The sequence below is a fragment of the Clavelina lepadiformis genome, chromosome 2, assembly GCF_947623445.1.
Source record: "Clavelina lepadiformis chromosome 2, kaClaLepa1.1, whole genome shotgun sequence".
Classification (NCBI taxonomy): Eukaryota; Metazoa; Chordata; class Ascidiacea; order Aplousobranchia; family Clavelinidae; genus Clavelina; species Clavelina lepadiformis.
The window spans coordinates 24,360,457-24,377,551 of NC_135241.1; the positions used below are offsets into that span (position 1 = coordinate 24,360,457).

Consider the following 17,095-nt stretch of genomic DNA (forward strand, 5'->3'; position numbering starts at 1 on the left):
TCGTCGTGTTTAAACTTACCTTAGACTGAATTAGTTTAGCCTGGGTGACACCTAAGCATGACAAATATGAGCACAGTGATTTCACATTCACATTTCACGATTGCAATAATTGACAAAAAACCTCGTCAGTTTAGGCTTCACCCGCTAAGCGGCGCCTTTTTGTCAAATAAAATATTCTGTTTCCATGATTTCGTCAATGGTACATGTTGAATATTCAGTAAAACGCAGTGTTGTATTTTTAGTCTAATACAGCAGATAATAAAATGAACGTCAACAGAAATACATAAATAAGTGTTCATCACCATGGACACGTGTAACTCGCCTCCGGACGCTTGCAGAACAACTCAAGCGCACACATTTGTGGATTGGCACTCTGACATTCAGCGCACAATCGCAGAATCTTTGCCTAGCGAACATTAGGCACACAAAACTCAGTTAGCTTAAGTTATGTGCAGTTGTGGCCAGGATTGCCAGTTAATGTTTATTTATGCAACTTGATAGACTGGTCCGCAACGTACCTCAGTGTTGTGCGCCTTTATGTGAGCTCCGAGAAAGAAAATTCCAAACAAGCTCTTCCCTCACGAAAACATCCTTAACATGTTAATGGCAACTCATCCTCATATTCATCCTTGATACGCTTGCAACGAGCTTAAACGCGAACCTCTCAGTACACTTTATGACTTCTATGAGTTGTGAAAATACTTTTTGACTTCTACAAACCATTAAGTTTAATTGCTACAACATTGAAAAAACTGTAATTTGCCGTTAAATTCAGTTAATAAACTGTGTTTGTTTTATCAAGGTTCCAGTAAGCGAATAACTTTGCAATCAAAATTTGTAAATTTAATTTACCGAATAAGAGCTTATGATATTAGCCGTAGAACAATTGCTCAAACAGAACCTTCATGTAAAGTGCAGCATATACGCGATGATACAGAAATGCAAACAAATACAAGCTGGTTACGAAGGAAGAATGTAGGTTATGTCAATAAACCGGTGTTTGCGCTCGCGGCTATGGCTAATCCCGCGTTTATTAAGCTATAAACGCAAGTCAAAATCACCCTTCGGTAAACCAGTGATTATTTTTAGCGAAACTAGATTCATTTGATCCCGTGTTCAGCAGTGAAACTCTTGTTTGAGTTCATTAAGCTCTACAACAATGAAAGTCATCGTAGCTGGATTTGTAAAGACCGGAACTAAAACCATGGTCGTAGCTTTATCTGAGTTGGGCTACAATGTTTATGACTTCATGGATCACTTCTGGTATCATGGCGATAAGTGGGCCAAGATACTTTCATCCAGTGGTGGAAGTATTGAAGATTTCAAAGAGATGTATCAGTCAGTGGATGCTGTAACTGATGCCCCACCAAACTTGTTTTGGGAAGAGATTTTACAAGCGTTTCCCGATGCTAAAGTGAGTTAGGTTTTGCCGCATAAAAATGTCAATAAGACAAATTACTGTGTGACAATGTCTAGTCTCAGTGGTTCTCAACCTTCTGATCGTGGCGGACCCCTTTTGTTGCTGTCAAAGCAGTGGCGGACCCCTGAAGTTTAAGCAAACTAAGGGTTCTGAGACTGCACTTAAATGTTTCATTGCTTAGTTTTACTTAATAGTCTTGGTGCACAACTGCGCTATTCATTCAAAATAACATCAAACTATGCGGATATTTTTACTTAAAATCACTGTATCCAGCTGTCTTCTCGTATAATCCGCAATCTAGTGCATCACAATAGGCCTTCCCTGCGGGTGATAAATCTCAATAAGCTTTTGTATTGTCCCATCACAATAGACAATTAAGCAAATGTTCAAGCCTATTTCAAAAAGTAATGATAAACAGCAAAAAATTTTTAAAAACTCGTACTTTATGTTGCAAATTTCGAAGTTCTCACGGACCAACTGAAAACGTTTCGCGGACCCCCAGGGGTCCGCGGACCACCGGTTGAGAACCACTGGTCTAGTGAGTATAATCACGCTAAGAACATAATCAACATCGCCTAATGATTCGTCGAAAATAGGATTTGCAAGCCTGTGCATTCCAAGCTAGCATAAATTCGGACAACCATATAAATGCGGGTCCTTAGCTATGCAAACCACAAACACTTAATGAATTTAAACTTGTCGTCAAAACTGATGTCATCAATGTACGTGAATGTGTTTCTTTTTGTTATACAAGCTACAATAACTTGTACAAAAGACTGAACTTGAAGTTAAATGTTCAATCTAAGGCTTTTACGTCATGTGTTTAAGATCTGTATTCGAAGGTTATCCTGACATCAAGAGATGAAGATAGCTGGTACAAGAGTCTGTGCACCCAGTTTCAAGTTTTAAATAGCAATATTTTGTACCAAGTCATGCAAGTGTTATCACCAACTGGGTGGAAATATTTTAAGCATTTTCGTCTCGTCAGTAAGTTTCGTCTTACAGATTTTTTTTGAAAAAATATACCGTTGCTTGTTAAACTAGAACTAATAACATAAATCTATCACCATTAACATGCTCAACTGCTTTTACAGTCATGGCGTTGAGTGGAATACGAATGCGACATCCCTTTGACTTCTCATTTTCCAAAAATGAAATGGTTTGGAAAAAAGCCTACAGACAACACACTCGCTATTGTAAACAAGTACGTTTTTCGAATCTTGTTTTATTTCACTATTTTGAATACTTTCGTCAAGGAGGTTATGTTTTTATGACTTTTGTTTTTCCTTTTCGTAACATAGTTCAAAATTCTGTTACTGTATTCAATTTCAATCTATCTGTTCTAAATGGTTAGGCTTTGGTATAAGAAAAATTGGATTTAATTTCGGGCTGACAAAGTTAACAGGCCACGCTACAAGCAAAATGAATACAAATCTGCTCATCTTTGCAAGAGTAGCAAAACAAAAGGTTATACCTCACAAAACAACTGGAGGTAAAATGCATGATGCAAAATGATGATTGATGAAATGATAAACGATCGAATCTTGTTTGTTGTAAATTTTGCGACTATTTGAGGCTTCTTTGATCAGCAGCAACGATTGAAATCTTTCAATCAGAGGAAAATTGTAAAGCACACGACCGCGATAAAAAGAAAAGGCAAAACAGAAAATCGTCTAAACAAGTTACCGTCTTAAAACGTTCGTTTCGCTACTTTAGTATAATACAGTAGGTGGATGTATTTTCCAGTGTTTAAAGAACACAACTTGCTTTAACATTCGATTCGCGCAAGTTTGGTTAAGTAACCTGTATGTTTTTACATTTATGTGAAGTCAGCTCAAATGAAACAAAAAAGTATTCAAAAACGTCTCTTATTTGACATGCTTTTTTTCACATCGTTCTTAAATTCTCAATTGTTATAAAACGTTCTTAAAACAAACGTTTGTGCAATTACAGTATAAACTTAAGATATTAGAACATAGCCAAAAACGTTAAGTCTTCGCTGAGGAAACATATGACAACCTTTTGATTTTTGTCTGATTTTAACTCCCACTAGAATAAATAAAACGTGATTAAAATCTGTATAAAGCTTAAAGCGGTGGCAACTTGCCGTTTATGAATTATTATGTATCTAAGAATTTCGAACCTACCCACTTTTTGTGTACTTTTGCTGGCCTACGTCAATGCTAAACTTGCACATGATACAAGGCACAGGGCACGAGACATAACAATTCAACAAACGCAATATATGGGAGAATTCAGCAGCTTTGGCGGATGTAAAAATAATTATGTAGAATTTCCTGAAACGTTCTTATTTGTAGAATTGTCCTCCTGACAAACTTCTGGTCTACGATGTCCGTCAAGGATGGGCGCCTTTGTGTGAGTTCCTAAAAGAAGAAATTCCAGACAGGCCCTTTCCTCGTGAAAATGTCGCCGGGAGTATTGTTGACAAACTGATGGCGACTCATCCTTCTGCGTTCCGAGTAAAACAGGAAATGATTTGCACGACAATCTTACTTTCGCTGTTGGTGTTATGGATTCTGCAGATTTTTTTCAATACTTAACCTGGACCCATACTAAACATACTTTGGCCAGCTGTTAAGTTGCATTAGCTGTATTAAGAACGTTACTGTATTTACCTAATAAAAATATCACTTACTTGTATTAGTTACTTACTAACTTTGCCTTCTTACCTACCCACTTACATTTACAATACTAACATTACAGTATTTTACCTAATGTTGGAGCAAACAGAATTTTCAACCGGCTGATTGAAAGCATGTCATTTAAAATGTCTTCTAAATAATCCGCTATTTCAAGCAAACATTTTGCCTCACCGTATGATCTTCACACTTCTTAATCTTCCAAAGATAATGAACCAAACAATACGACGCTTTGTTTTATTTGGTTGGCGCTTGCAGGGTTGATGACCATCATGGTTATTACATCATGTGCTGAATCACGTGCCCACAAGATGTTTAAGAAATTGTTGCTTTGTATGTTTTGTCGGGACGACCTCGTCGTGAACGACTACTTTCGATTACTGTTGCTAATACAACATTTCTGTATCTAGGCTACAGTGGAACGGAATATTAATAGAAATCCTAACATATGTATGTAGGCTGTTGAAAGAATATAGGATATACAGGTAATGGTGTTAAAAACGTTTTTATTTGAAGTTTGTTTGTTTTCCTCGAAGTTGCAACTTTATGTTGAATACTTTTTGGTTATTACTGTAAAGAAGTTACGTCGGTTTATCAGCGGTTACCGCTGAAGAATTGTGGTCTCTTTGCGTTTGTTGGAGTCTATATTTATTATATTATCACTGGTCATGCGTAAACAATTAAGGTAACCAAATTTGTAGGCCTTTGTTATTTGGAAACAAATTCGTATTTGCTAGAAAGTATCACGGACGGATTACCCACATGAAACCAATATAAAATGCAACTTTACTCCTAGTAACACCAAAATGCAAAAAAAAATCTAACACTTTTCTCTTGACAGGTCTTCATATCATTAAATTGTATTTTCCCCTCCGGCTGATTGTAAATATTCCGCTCATTAAACTTAGTTAAATACCATTTGTGGTAAGCGAACCATTTCATGTATCAGTCTGCAGGTTAAAGCGCATCTGATGAGTAGCTAAGCGTTATGCTGTTGATTTAGCTCATGTAAGAGAACTGGTTCACTACAATGAAAGTGATCGTAGCTGGATATACTAAAACCGGAACCAAGACCATGGTTGCAGCTTTATTTGAGTTGGGTTACAACGTTTATGATGCACTTGATCACTTCTGGTATCATGGCGATAAGTGGGCCAATATACTTTCATCCAGTGGTGGATGTATTGAAGATTTTAAAGAGATGTATCAGTCAGTGGATGCAGTCACTGATTCTCCAACATGCAAGTTTTGGGAAGAAATTTTGCAAGCGTTTCCCGATGCAAAAGTAAGTTGAGTTTAAGAAGCAAAATAATTAAAGTATCGAGCCAATATCATTCGTCAGTTACATAAGTTGAAATGTTTGTTCGCTCTTATACAGTTATTTACTGTACTTAAAATCATACATTAGTGTTTATGCCAATGACAACCGTAAAAATCATTACATGCTAAATGAAAAATAAGAAAACTTGCTCAAAACGTTCCAGTGTAAGTTGATGATTATTATCTGTCGTCATTGTTTTCAAACTGTTACTTGAAGGTTATCTTAACTTTAAGAGATGAAGACAGCTGGTGCAAGAGTTTGTGCAACCAATGTGAAGTTATGAATGGCAACATTTTGTACCAAGTCATGCAAGTGTTATCACCAACTGGGTGGAAATATTTTAAGCATTTTCGTCTCGTCAGTAAGTTTTCGTCAATTCAAGTATTCCAGTTTGGCAAAAATTGCAATGTATTAAATGGTTACGCAAGGTCGTGATGTTTTTAGTTGTTTCCGTATTAACCAGCTTAATTGTTTTTACAGTTATGTCGCTGTGGGGAATACGAATGAGAAATCCTTTTGACTTCGAACTTTCCAAAAACGACATTGTTGTAAAAAAAGGTTACAGACAACACACGCAGTATTGTAAACAAGTAACTTTGTCGTTCTTTTTTTTCTTGTTTTTCTTTCTTGTACTTTGTAACATTTCTTTTAAAACATTGCTGCTTTTAGAATTGTCCTCCTGATAAACTTCTGGTCTACGATGTCCGTCAAGGATGGGCGCCTTTGTGTAAGTTTCTAGGAAAAAAGATTCCCGACAAGTCCTTCCCTCATGAAAATGTTGCTGGAAATATTATTGACAAATTAATGACAACTCATCCGGCATTTATTCGCATACAAAGAGAAATGACTTGCACAGTGGCCATACTTTCACTGGGCCTACTGTATGGATCCTACAAGCTCTACAAGTGTAACCCTGGAGCCATACTAAACAAGTTGTGGTTAACTTTCATGTTTCGTTAGTTGAAATTGATAGTTAAATTATACTGCTTCAAGTGTTTTTGCAATAAAATTGGATGATCAGTAGATCGCAAAGTACTTTTTATGACTAAAGTTCAAGTGATTTAAAAGAACTTTGGTGTCAGTTTAAAAAAAATACGAAACCCTTAAATTTGTTAAAGAACAATTTACCAACCAATCTATCAAGTTGATTGCTGTTATCAAACATTTTGCTAACCCTGATGTTCTTATTGTTACACTGTGTTAGTGCCGACGGATACATTGATATAAGTGAACCCTAAGATTCAGAGGTAGACTGAAAATATATAAGCTACGTGCTGATATTGGAAATGCTTTTGATCTGTATTTTGTTTGCTTTGAACAATTCTGTCTTGATTATGAACGCTGCTTAGCCATAACAAACAGTTCGAAATGATTTACAATTTTAGCAGTTACAATTTTAGCAGCAGCTGAAATCTTATTTTGCTAATTTTCGTAGGTGTACAGTATGCACATGATGTTGTCCGCTTAAATTTTTTGCAAACGTTTGGGAGTATGTGCCAACATGTTAAAAAAACAAAAATAGACATAATTCAATCGAAGGCCTCCATGCCAGCACTTTGCTAACCTACGAAACCAAACCGGAGCAGATTCGCCGAATATCGTTTGAGTGAAAGAACGGGCAACGCGACAACCAACGCTGGCGAAAACAACGGAGCGTGAGTTAGAACGTTTTGGACTGATTTAGGTGATGAAGGAATAAGTAGGGACAACATTCTTTATAATACAGTTCATGTATTGAACAAGTTTTTGTTTTTAATCGCCATTTACTGTATAACCTGCTCACATATCCGAAAATAGCTAATAGCTTTCGCTTGAAAGGTCTTGATATCAGACCTTATGTCGTTAAATTGTGTTTTTTCCCTCGAGCCTATTGTAAATGTGCCGCCCACTAAGTTTAGTGCCATTTGATACGATTTGTGGTAAGCGAGCCATTTCATGTATCAGTCTGTAACTAAAAACGCATCTGATGAGTAGCAAAGCGTTATGCTGTTGTTTAGCTTATGTAAGAGAACTGGTTTTCCACAATGAAAGTAGTAGTAGCTGGATATACTAAAACCGGAACTAAATCCATGTCTGCAGCTTTATCTGAGTTGGGTTTCAACGTTTATGATTATCTTGATCACTTCTGGTATCATGGCGATAAGTGGGCCAAGATACTTTCATCCAGTGGTGGAAGTATTGAAGATTTCAAAGAGATGTATCATTCAGTGGATGCGGTCACTGACTCTCCAGCATATAAGTTTTGGGAAGAGATTTTGCAAGCATTTCCCGATGCAAAAGTAAGTTAACTTTAAGAAGCAAGACAATTTCTACAATTAAAGGATCGTTCAGTACAAAACTTAACTTTTGCAAACAACAGCTTATAGAGAATAGATGTGTTGTAGGTTTCAGTTTTATAACAAGCATTTGTTCATCAGTTACATAAGTTAAAATGTTTGTTCACTCCTGTACGTTTATTTACTGTACTTAATGTTTAAGCCTATGACATACGTTAAAAAGGGCTATATGCTAAAAACGTTCCAGTTTAAGTTAAAGATTCAAGTGAGAAATATATCGCTATTATTTTTAAATCGTTATTTGAAGGTTATCTTAACATCAAGAGATGAAGACAGTTGGTACAAAAGTTTGTGAAACCAGTGTGAAGTTATGAATTGCAACATTTTGTACCAAGTCATGCAAGTGTTATCACCAACTGGGTGGAAATATTTCAAACATTTTCGTCTCGTCAGTAAGATTTCGTTTATTCAAGTATTCCAGTTAGACAAAAATTGCAATGTATTAAACTGGCTATGCCAGTTTGCGTTGTTTTTGTTGTTTCCGTATTAACCAGCTAACTAGGTAATGGTTTTTACAGTTATGTCTCTTACTTTTTACAGTTACTTTTTATGACTAAAGTTCAAGTGATTTAAACGAACTTTGGTATCAGGTTAAAAAAAGTACAAAACCTTTAAATTTGTTAAAGAACAATTTACCAACCAATCTAACAAGTTGATTGCTGTTATCAAACATTTTGCTAACGCTGATGTTCTTATTGTTACACTATGTTAGTGCCGAGGGTTACATTGATATAATTGAACCCTGAGATTCAGAGGTAGACTGAACATATAAGAGCTACGTGCTGATATTGGAAGAGCTTTTGATTCATATTTTGTTTGCTTTGAACAATTCTGTTGCAATTTTGAACGCAGCTTAGCCACAAGTAACAATCAGTTCAAAAAGATTTACACTATGAGAGCACTTAACAACACCGAAATCTTATTTTGCTACTTGTCGTAGGTGTATATACGTGACGCTATGCATATAATTCGTTTAAGGTGTTTGGGAGTATGTATGCAAGTATTTAGCTCCCGTATGTCAACGAGTTAAAAAAAATACCTAAAACTAGACATGATTCAATCGAAGACATCAATGCCAACACTTGGCAAATATATGAACCCAAGCCGGAGAGGATTCGCTAAACGATGTGGCCAACACCAATATCTCAGCGTTGGCGAACTCAATGACCTGTCACTTACAAAGTTTTAGACTTACGTTAATGACGGTTGATTTATGTGATGACGGTGTAGGTAGGTACAGCATTCTTTACAATACAGTTCGCGTACTAAACCAATTCTCTTTCTCAACCGTTGGTAATAATCTGCTTCCACATCCAAAACAAAGATATTCCAAAGATTGATTCACTTGTGTTGTAGGGTATGTTAAGTTGGGCAAAATACAAAGAAGGTTTCATCATTTGATGCTGATAGGAAGAAGTTCAGGATTTTTTCGTGTGGAACTACGCACAAATCTTAATAAATTTTTGGTCAGAACATTCTTAATTATGACATCATGAAAAGGTGATTACGCTTCGTCGTGTTTAAACTTACCTTAGACTGAATTAGTTTAGCCTGGGTGACACCTGAGCATGACAAATATGAGCACAGTGATTTCACATTCACATTTCACGATTGCAATAATTGACAAAAATCCTCATCAATTTAGGCTTCACCCGCTAAGCGGCGCCTTTTTGTCAAATAAAATATTCTGTTTCCATGATTTCGTCAATGGTACATGTTGAATATTCAGTAAAACGCAGTGTTGTATTTTTAGTCTAATACAGCAGATAATAAAATGAACGTCAACAGAAATACATAAATAAGTGTTCATCACCATGGACACGTGTAACTCGCCTCCGGACGCTTGCAGAACAACTCAAGCGCACACATTTGTGGATTGGCACTCTGACATTCAGCGCACAATCGCAGAATCTTTGCCTAGCGAACATTAGGCACACAAGTTAGCTTAAGTTATGTGCAGTTGTGGGCTTGTGGCCAGGATTGCCAGTTAGTGTTTATTTATGCAACCTGGTAGACTGGTCCGCAACGTACCTCAATGTTGTGCGCCTTTATGTGAGCTCCGAGAAAGAAAATTTCAAACAAGTCCTTCCCTCACGAAAACATCCTTAACATGTTAATGGCAACTCATCCTCATATTCATCGTTGATACGCTTGCAACGAGCTTAATCGTGAACCTCTCAGTACACTTTATGACTTCTATGACGTCTGAAAACACTTTTTGACTTCTACAAACCATTCAAGTTTAATTGCTATGACATTGAACAAATTGTAATTTGCTGTTAGATTCAGTTAATAAGCTGTGTTTGTTTTATCAAGGTTCCAGTCAGCGAATAACTTTGCAATCAAAATTTGTAAATTTAATTTACCAAATAAGAGCTTGTGTTACTTGCCGTAGAGCAATTGCTCAAAGAAAGCTTTCATATAAAGTGTAGCATATACGCGATGATACAGAAATGCAAACAAATACAAGCTGGTTACGAAGGAAGAATGTAGGTTATGTCAATAAACCGGTGTTTGCGCTCGCGGCTATGGCTAATCCCGCGTTTATTAAGCTATAAACGCAAGTCAAAATCACCCTTCGGTAAACCAGTGATTATTTTTAGCGAAACTAGATTCATTTGATCCCGTGTCCAGCAGTGAAACTCTTGTTTGAGTTCATTAAGCTCTACAACAATGAAAGTCATCGTAGCTGGATTTGCAAAGACCGGAACTAAAACCATGGTTGTAGCTCTATCTGAGTTGGGCTACAATGTTTATGACTTCATGGATCACTTCTGGTATCATGGCGATAAGTGGGCCAAGATACTTTCATCCAGTGGTGGAAGTATTGAAGATTTCAAAGAGATGTATGAGTCAGTGGATGTCGTAACTGACTCTCCACCATATAAGTTTTGGGAAGAGATTTTGCAAGCGTTTCCTGATGCTAAAGTGAGTTAAGTTTAAATCCCAAGAACAGTGCTTGGTTGCTACGGCAACTCGCATAAAAAGAGGAAGTGCAAGTTGACAATTTTGTTATTACTTTGAAGGTTGTCTTAACTACAAGAGATGAAGAAGACAGATGGTACAAGAGTTTGTATAAGCAGCTTGAAGTTATGAATGGCAACTTTTTCTACCAACTCATACAAATACTGTCACCAACTGGACGGCGATATTTCAAGCATTATCGTCGTATCGGTGAGTGTTTGTTTAGTGATATTTAAACAAAAAGAGGCAAGGGCCCATAAGTAACACAAGGTCATATCTTTGGTATTAACACGTTCGTTTGACTGTTTGTAGTGATGTGTCTGTTTGGTATACAAGTGCGACATCCATTCGACTTTCATTACAAAAACAACGAAATGCTTTTGAAAAAAGCTTGCCGACAGCATACACAGTATTGCAGACAAGTAATGGTTTCGTTCTTTTTCAAAAGTAACTTTTCTATGATACGACGATTTTAAATTTCCACTCAAAATTGTTGTTTGTAGAATTGTCCTCCTGATAAACTTCTGGTCTACGATGTCCGTCAAGGATGGGCGCCTTTGTGTAAGTTTCTAGGACAGGAAATTCCCGACAAGCCCTTCCCTCATGAAAACGTTGCTGGAAACATTGTTGACAAGTTGATGGCAACTCACCCGTCTTTGATCCGAATGCAACGAGAAATGACTTGCACAGTGGCCATACTTTCTCTGGGGCTTCTTTATGGATCCTACAAGCTCTACAGATCCAACCCTGGTGCTATACTGAGCAAAGTGTGGGCCAGCGTTAAGTTTTTTTAGCTGTATTATTAATCTCACTTTGAGCAAAAACATTGGAATTTGCTGGCTCCTTAAACCCAAGTACTGTCGTAACAGCAGCAATCAAATAAAGTGAAATGTTGTTTTACTATGGTATGTATGTTGTTGTAAAATTCAACAAGTTTAAGACAAACTGATGGAAAATTTATTTCAAACTGGCTGATCTTCCTGTTGTAAAACTTATTAAGTTTGATTAAATAGTCGCGTTACACATATTTGCTGTATCAGTTCATTGCTTGTTTTTTTTCTGCAAGTTTCCTGGCCAACACAATTATTTGAACTTTTTGAAGCCTTAGAAAAGAGCAAACAATCAACGAAAAACCAGTAAAAATAAGCCTAACCTGGTAATATGTCAATAGTGAGGAAAAAGGTTTGTAAAATACAAGCTTTATCAAAGTGATGATTCGACTGGAATTTAAGCAAGCCGCACAAGTCAGCCGAACGGCAAACGTACAACCACATCGGGTTGAAATGACGTTTTATTCACAATGAAGCAAGAGTACATATCCTGGACAAATCGAATTAGTTTTCGGGGTAACCAATGTTGGGTCACGGATTTTACGTGGTATTTATGTCTGGCAAGCTTAATCCACAACGGTCAAGTTAAGAGCAACTGTTCCTTCTCGAGAGCACCAGCGATGAGGCAAAACCTCAGTTTGTCAAAGTCTAAGCAACGCTGTATTTTGTGCTCAACGACAGGCCACGTGATTTGTACTTACACCGACAGCAAACATTAAATCATAGTTCGCTTCATAGACCATGCTCAGTATCGCATAACATGGCATGACAGCGATGATGACGAAGATGATGATGATGGCATGACAGCGATGAAAATTTGCAATGAGAGATAAAACACCGACATATCACAGCTACCAAAGGGCATTAGATTCGTTTGCTTAAAAGGTCGAAGTTAATGTTTAACCTAAAGCTGTTGTTATATCAATAAACAAGCAAACGTTCTTATCTTGGATGAAACAGGTCGCGGTTGACTGTGGATATTTAGCTTCAGATCTACGTCACCTCGGAACGTGAGTCGATGGCCAAAATTGTTTGAATCTCGTTCGCAGCCTTCTGGGTCTAATTATGTCGTGTCACTGTACGACGAAACTCTACTTACATTTGAGCACAGTTTAACCACAGCCACCGTAAACTTGATTAGAAGTGGGCTTGCTGCGTAAATCAATCATTCTGATTGTTTGTGGCATTTTTGTCGGATTTAATGAGTTACTCGTTTGCTGTTGGTGTAAGTACAAATCACGTGGCCTGTCGTTGAGCACAAAATATAGCGTTGCTTAGACTTTGACAAACTGAGTTTTTGCCACCTCGCTGGTGCTCGCTAGAAACAACAGAAAAAACGTTCTTAATATAATTAAGCTTGCCCGACATAAATACCACGTAAAATCCGTGACCCAACATTGGTTACCCCGAAAACTAATTTGATTTGTCCAGAATATGTACTCCAGCTTCATTGTGAATAGAGTGAACATACGTTACTTTATAAATACTGCTAGCACGATTGATGCCATGTTTTAATCGACGCATTTTAGCGGGAACAGAACCTTTAGGGCCTATAGGTTGGCCAAAGAAGGTTTTCTGTCAAGTATTCACACAAATAGTGGGAGAAAGAGGTAAGACATTGTCAGCGAGTGGTGATAAATCATAGAAGCGGGATGTACACACCAAACGTTTCGGCATGAAATACCAGCAACAATAAACAAAATGACAATACGGCTGAATCGTCATCAAATATCCGGTTTATCTGCTGCGATCAGCAAGCTTGAAAGAAGAAAAGCTCGCTATTTTAATGTGACGTCATAATCGAAGTTGACGAGTATTCCAGTGGTACATTCCATTTGTCTGAACAGCATAGTTGAGTTTTAGTTAAATGCAATGCAACATACTAGTAAGAAGGAAAATTAAATTTACCTACACTTTTGGCTTCAGTAGGACAATATTGTATCCTGGAAATAACAGTTGTGATTTGTGTAAGGTCGCCTTCGTTTGTAGAAAGTCCTTAAAGTGAAACAATAGAATGCCAGTACAACATTGCTAACAAGCAAACACTTATTGCCTCATGGAGTCACCTTTGTCGTCGCCATAATGCTGTAGTGACGCCAGCCGCCATCGTTGTGGGGTCACAAGTTGAATATACAGTACTTACATTGTCATAGCAATGGACATCACGAATTCATCAAATTTGGTGATTTCCAAACAAGCGATTCGAATTTCGTGTTTTTTGCGTAAAGAACGCGCGACGAACACACACACACACACACACACACACGCAATACACACACATGCAAGTACATTGCACGCATAGAGAAGCAAGTTATAGCTCACAGTTGTGTAACTAGCCGAGATTCCTGTTTCTGACTGCGTCAGTTTGTTTGTGACGTTGGACGTTAGATTAGTGTTTGCCGACCCTCCTGCCGGGAAGAAACAATTCAAAATTAAACACTTTAGTTGATCGTCCTGGAATCGCTGGGATAAAAGATCACTCTCTCACCTTCCAAGCTTGCTGTGATCGCCTCTTGCAGGCTGGACACGATCTGCGTCAAATCATCGAAACTTCCCAAATTAAAAACGTTATCGTTTTCAGAAACGTTGGCGAAATTTCCTGTGATTATCTACGTGAAGGCAAATGTTATAATGATCAAGAAACACTTCAAAATGAGAACTTAAAACAGAAATCTGTTAAGAAATAGCAAGCACGATGCAGACAAAGCTAACAATTCCATCATTATTACGTCACATTATCACCTTCAGTTCATTTTCCATGGCGTTAGCGACGCCCACAGCGTAAATAACTATCCCGAGTGACCTTGCATAATTCGATGACGCTTCCAGATACTCGGGGTCAGATGCCCTGGTAAGAGCGAGAAGTGAAGATAAGAACAACCCAACAACTAGCACAATACGTACAAGTAGTTATAAGCGAAGAAAATGTGGAATATAGAAACCAGACAAGAACAAGCTCACTTTCCGTCGGTCAGCAGAACCAAAACCTTTCTTGTTTCCGGGTCATTGAACCTCGGTGAAGTCATGAAGTCTTCCACGGTTTTGTTGATTGCGTGGGCTGTGAAAGTTGTGTAACCGTGACGTACAATGGCGTGCACAGCTTGCTGCATGTTAAACGAAGAATTGCGAGTTGGTTTGGAGAAAGCAATCAAGTTAAAAATTTGAATTGTTGCTGTTTTTGTTTTTCATTTTTGTTTCGTTTCATGAATTTTTATCATCCTGCTCATAATAAGCTGATATTTAAAAAACAAAACTCACCGAAAAATCATCGAAATCAGTGAACTGTCCGATGGCGATTTCAGTTTCTAGGAACTCAGAAGGGTTAGCCACGCTGAAGATAATTGTAAACGTGCCATTATTTAATACAAGAAACCAAGTAATCTTTCCCGTGAACAGTAAAAAATGCATTAACAGCTAAGCAAAGAGGGCGACGAAAAACAAGTTGAAAATTCTGAGAATTTTACATTGCACATAATAACATACTTGGTGTCATTCACAAAAAAATGAGAGAACTGCACGACCCCGATTTTCGTTGCTCCTTCGATGTTGAATCGAGATGCCACCGCCACCGTCCAGTTTAGAACTTGACGAAATTGATCAAGACTTATGGACCCAGAACCATCCAAGAGAAAGATCAAGTCCAAGTCACTTCCGCAGTCTGTTGGAGTAAAAACTCCTCTTCATGGCGATGTGAAAGTAATACGGTTAAGTTAAGACGCTGATCATATACCTGGTAACACGTTCCTTGAATTCGGGTCCCAAGTGCTACCGAAATCCGCCGACATATAACACGCTCCATAGGTCAAGTAACTTTTCGGGCAGTTCCATGTGCGGAACGGAGCGCATACCTGTAAAGGTTTGCAATCAGCAACAGCAGCAGCATCAGTTTGTCACTTGTTTATGTTGTTATCACAAGAGTTTATAGACTAAGTTAAGCAATCTACTAAATCGGAGTGTTTTGCGAAGACGTCCGAATATTTTGCTGTGATTTTGAAGTTATAGCTCACAGTTAGATTGTCTGTGTTTTCTTGTCTAGATAGCGCAAAACCAATCGAGTCCCGGTCTGTAATCAAATCCGGATTCGTTGCCGGATCTGGTTTAGGGGGGAGGATTGATGAGCAGTTTTGGTCAGATGAGAGCAAGTCCACTGAGCAAAGGTGGAGACCTCCGGAACCGGTCATCTCCATCGAGTCGTTTTTCAAGGTCTGGGCCTGGGCTACGTACTCATCGGTTGGCTGTCTCGTTTTTGGCGCGCCTAGAACTATCCTATGTAACAAGAATAGAAATCTAATAATTCACATTTAAAGTCGACTACGTTGTTCTATCTTTCGATGTTGTGTACTCACGATACAATTCCTGAGTTTGTCGCTGATAGATTATCTATCAAAATTTGGTATCCGAAATAATCGTTGGACGACGCTTGTGACGTAATAAATGTTGCGTTTTCGATCTCGAAATGAAACGCATCGCTTGATGACATCATTTGCAATAAAACCAACGTAATAAGGAAGAACAAACGAAGCGGGTTTTGGAACAACATCAATCAGTTTGTTTTTATAAATTGCTAAGGCAAACATAATGTTATTTATTATTCATTTTACCTTCAGTCAACGCCAGTTACTAAACTTATTGAGATTATGCTTATTGTAAAAACTAAGATCTGCAATATCTGTCACCCTGACGCTATACCGTAGCTTATACTTCAGTTCTACGTTCCATCTGCATTCAGTTGTCTAGATCCCGGGTATGGGCTGGGTATCGTGGCAGTTGGAACGTCTCAAAGAAACGTAGAGAGCAACACTGCTTTGTTCTCAGTAGCTGCGTAGCAATTTTGTGAATCATCGGCGTCTGACACCCAGGAAGCTCTCGTCTTTTGCTGGTGCTATTACGTGTTTGGTTGTTTGTGGATGCGAATGTTTTCAGCAGTACATTTACGTCAATGCATTGGTGTATTTGCAAAACAAAGAAAAAGAACATAATCCAATATGAAAAACGTTTTCATCCTTTAAAGATTTCTCTGTTCGTCATTTACATCAAGTCTATGAGCAGCGCAATTTTTAAATGCAATTGAATACGATATTCGAACAGGGAACTTGTATATCGGTGTGAAGTGTGATTATATACTTTTAATGTGTATCCAAAAATATTTTATTATATTGCAGGGGTGTCCAACCTTTTTGGCCAAAAGGCCACATGCGATTTACGAATGATTGTGCGGGCCACTGGAGTGTTTACTGCTAATTTCTAACTAAAACCCTCACACTAAAATTCTAATCTTAGAAATGCGTATTATCCTCTTTTACAATTATAACAACTATAAACATACCCAAGATATAGTAAATTTAACAAGTTTTTTACTACACGTCGATATTTCAATGTGAAGTTTGGCATTTTTGTTTTTCTCTAACAAGTTTGGCAATATTCGGTGAGATGGATGATGTAGCAATGCGAAGCGAGTTTTCACACATGACTGTCAGAAATTAGTAAACAAACAATAAATGCCAATTTATCGGAATGTAAGTTCGCCATAAATTACGTAGGCGATTCAGTTGATGATATAAGTC

General features: G+C 37.7%; 5 protein-coding genes across 6 annotated transcripts; 4 read left to right on the forward strand and 1 right to left on the reverse strand.

The window, feature by feature from the left end:
* The first annotated feature begins 1,051 nt into the window (after window positions 1–1,051).
* On the forward strand, window positions 1,052–4,491 carry LOC143446925 (uncharacterized). The gene is made up of 4 exons (XM_076946791.1): window positions 1,052–1,414; window positions 2,263–2,407; window positions 2,515–2,624; window positions 3,739–4,491. Exons 1-4 carry the CDS (start codon window positions 1,160–1,162, stop codon window positions 3,979–3,981), a joined length of 753 nt encoding a protein of 250 aa, XP_076802906.1. The 5' UTR covers window positions 1,052–1,159; the 3' UTR covers window positions 3,982–4,491.
* On the forward strand, window positions 4,441–6,426 carry LOC143446924 (uncharacterized). The gene is made up of 5 exons (XM_076946790.1): window positions 4,441–4,565; window positions 5,084–5,365; window positions 5,618–5,762; window positions 5,882–5,991; window positions 6,071–6,426. Exons 2-5 carry the CDS (start codon window positions 5,111–5,113, stop codon window positions 6,359–6,361), a joined length of 801 nt encoding a protein of 266 aa, XP_076802905.1. The 5' UTR covers window positions 4,441–4,565; window positions 5,084–5,110; the 3' UTR covers window positions 6,362–6,426.
* A 715-nt stretch (window positions 6,427–7,141) lies between these two features.
* Window positions 7,142–8,545, forward strand: LOC143446744 (uncharacterized). The gene is made up of 2 exons (XM_076946523.1): window positions 7,142–7,680; window positions 7,985–8,545. The coding sequence occupies exons 1-2, from the start codon at window positions 7,426–7,428 to the stop codon at window positions 8,030–8,032; spliced, it is 303 nt and encodes a 100-aa protein (XP_076802638.1). The 5' UTR covers window positions 7,142–7,425; the 3' UTR covers window positions 8,033–8,545.
* Window positions 8,546–10,288: 1,743 nt separating this feature from the next.
* LOC143446837 (uncharacterized) lies at window positions 10,289–11,913 on the forward strand. The gene is made up of 4 exons (XM_076946657.1): window positions 10,289–10,665; window positions 10,764–10,911; window positions 11,014–11,123; window positions 11,205–11,913. The coding sequence occupies exons 1-4, from the start codon at window positions 10,411–10,413 to the stop codon at window positions 11,493–11,495; spliced, it is 804 nt and encodes a 267-aa protein (XP_076802772.1). The 5' UTR covers window positions 10,289–10,410; the 3' UTR covers window positions 11,496–11,913.
* A 1,111-nt stretch (window positions 11,914–13,024) lies between these two features.
* LOC143447203 (integrin alpha-X-like) lies at window positions 13,025–16,254 on the reverse strand. Of its 2 annotated transcripts, none has more exons than XM_076947176.1 (10): window positions 15,878–16,254; window positions 15,539–15,797; window positions 15,262–15,379; window positions 15,015–15,189; window positions 14,790–14,862; window positions 14,493–14,635; window positions 14,274–14,379; window positions 14,020–14,140; window positions 13,444–13,939; window positions 13,025–13,370 (listed from the first exon to the last, which is right to left on the reverse strand). In XM_076947176.1, the coding sequence occupies exons 1-9, from the start codon at window positions 16,069–16,071 to the stop codon at window positions 13,671–13,673; spliced, it is 1,458 nt and encodes a 485-aa protein (XP_076803291.1). In that variant the 5' UTR covers window positions 16,072–16,254; the 3' UTR covers window positions 13,025–13,370; window positions 13,444–13,670. The 2 variants fall into 2 exon arrangements, with proteins under 2 accessions (XP_076803291.1, XP_076803290.1); XM_076947175.1 differs by having other exon boundaries at window positions 13,440–13,939.
* Between the last annotated feature and the right edge of the window lie 841 nt (window positions 16,255–17,095).